We start from the raw sequence: 2,229 nt of genomic DNA, 5'->3' as shown, positions 1-2,229 counted from the left end.
ATAGCAGCCCAGAGAGATGCACAGCAAGAGAGAGGGGGAAAATCGATGAGGAGAAAAGGGTAGACACGGAGTGGGGCAAGCGGTTGCGGATGACGAGTAGAAAAGCCCCTAAGCGCATTCAAGAAACGTGAGGCAAGGGAACATAGAGAGAGAGGAGAGAAAGAAGCTCAGAAAAGAATGCAAGATGCGTCGTAGAGTCGTGAAGGGGGGGGGGGCTAATACGCACACGTACTCCCAAAGAGAACGTGGCTGACAGAAAGGGAGGGGGGCTTCGGCCCACATGCAAACAACGACGAGGCACCCACACAAAGAAAGAAAGCAATGATGTTCTGCGTGCGTGGTGATACTGTGTGAATGACTGCTTGCGTATCAGCCTTTTCGCGTTTGCCTTTACGGGTATTTAATGGGGACAGCCACGCAACACACACACACACACGCATACCGCAGGCGCTCATGTTGAAGTGATGTTGAGGCAGCATGCACTTGCGCCTCTCGCTCAACGGACGGCAATTGTCGGTGCCACACTCAAATGCACCTCAAGAAGAATAGCGCTGCACTCTCGTACGCTTTTTCGTTTACCTGCAGAACGCAGTAAGCAGAGGATATCGAAGACCTCTCTGGCATTCTGTGTTCGTGTCCGAAGATCACAGGCAAGTTCACGGCTGTCGGTTCGACAGAGAAAGTAGAGTCATACGAAGCACTTCCCTCGACTCTGCGGCAGTCTGTCGGTTGGGCATTGAATAGGTTTCTCGCAGCGCCTAGCAGCAGTTGTCCTCTTTCTTTGGCGCCGGAGGGTTCTGTAGGTTGGGACGCGACACAGATTTTGTCTCCCCACTCACGGCCAAGCGAGTCTTGATGCCAGAGGCCATCTGAATGAAGGCTTCCTCGACGTTGGTAGAGTTCTTAGCGCTCGTTTCAAGGAATGGGATGCCAAGGGAGTCAGCAAAGTCCTTCGCCATCTGTGTGTCCACAGCCTTTTTTGTGACCAAATCACACTTGTTTCCGACAAGGATCTTGTTCACGTTCTCGCTTGCGTATTTATCGATTTCGCTCAGCCATGTCTTGACGTTGTTGAAGCTCTCCATGTCTGTCGTGTCATACACTATGATGATGCCGTGCGCACCACGGTAGTAACTACTCGTAATGGTGCGGAAGCGCTCCTGGCCGGCGGTATCCCAAATCTGCAGCTTGATTACCTTGCTGTCCAGGTTCAGCGTGCGGATCTTAAAGTCGACACCGATGGTGGAGATGTAGCTATCGGTGTAGCTGTCATCGGCGAAGCGGAGGAGCAGGCAGGACTTCCCGACGCCGCTGTCGCCAATGAGCAGCAGCTTGAAGAGGTAGTCGTACTCAGCGGTCATCTTTGCTTGTAGAGAGAGAGAGAGTTGGTAAAGCGGAGGAGGCGCTTGGAGAGAAATGGGCTGGGCGTGGCGAAAAGAAGATCAACGACACGAGAAACAAGAAAAAAAAACGCAAAGAGGGTATAAACGCGCTGCCAGTGAACGAGAAACGAACGTGTCAATGTGGCCGGCCGATGTGTGAGGTATGAAGCGGAGGTGGCTGACAGAGACAAAAAGCACGACGACGGGGGCGAAAGGAAACGAGACTATAGCGAGGAAGAAAAGAGAAGAGGGAGTGGCTTCTAGCGAGAGCGTGGGAAATTCTTTGGTTGTGCAGAGGAGATGCCGGAAATGAGAAGAGAAGGTGGTCGGAGGGGTGGGGGGGGGGAGGGAGGTAAGATTTTACAAACAAAAAAGAGCGAGGATGATGCAGTGCACGAATCAAGCCGCCGCTAGCAGGTACGACACTCAGAGGCAGTAGAAGAAGGGGGCCGATAGAAACGGCCGAGGGCATTCTGTACAGCTTTGGCGCGCGCTCTTCGCGCCAAAGCTGCACAACAGTTACGCGGGAAAAGAGGCGCACTTGTTTTCTTGTTTTCAGATTTTTTTTTCGCTTCATTTATCTTCTTGTAGAACCTCTTTCAGGAATAGGACCCGCCACAATTCAGTGCACATCCGCAAATCTGAGTAGCTGTGCCTACAGACGCACATGCAAAGAAGCAAGGGGCGAAGAGGGATCAAAGTTTCCTGTGTGTGTGTGTGTGTGCAACAAAGCCTCTTCTCTTCGCGAAAAAAAAAAAGCAAAGGGAAACATTAAAAAAATCGGAGTAGCGCAAGACAATCGAGAATCACTTTCTATTTAAAAAAAAAAAAACGGTATCTGCAGTCC

The 2,229-nt window shown here is 51.4% G+C and overlaps 1 protein-coding gene across 1 annotated transcript; it reads right to left on the bottom strand.

Annotated features, from left to right (window-relative positions):
* Nucleotides 1–758: 758 nt before the first annotated feature.
* Nucleotides 759–1,361, bottom strand: LBRM_27_0850 (putative small GTP-binding protein Rab1; the record flags this gene model as incomplete). The annotated part of the gene is made up of 1 exon (XM_001565794.1): nt 759–1,361. One exon carries the CDS (start codon nt 1,359–1,361, stop codon nt 759–761), a length of 603 nt encoding a protein of 200 aa, XP_001565844.1.
* Nucleotides 1,362–2,229: the final 868 nt, after the last annotated feature.

The sequence above is a fragment of the Leishmania braziliensis genome, chromosome 27 (assembly GCF_000002845.2).
Source record: "Leishmania braziliensis MHOM/BR/75/M2904 complete genome, chromosome 27".
NCBI classification, from domain to species: Eukaryota; Euglenozoa; class Kinetoplastea; order Trypanosomatida; family Trypanosomatidae; genus Leishmania; species Leishmania braziliensis.
This window is presented reverse-complemented; position numbering and strand designations above follow the sequence as displayed.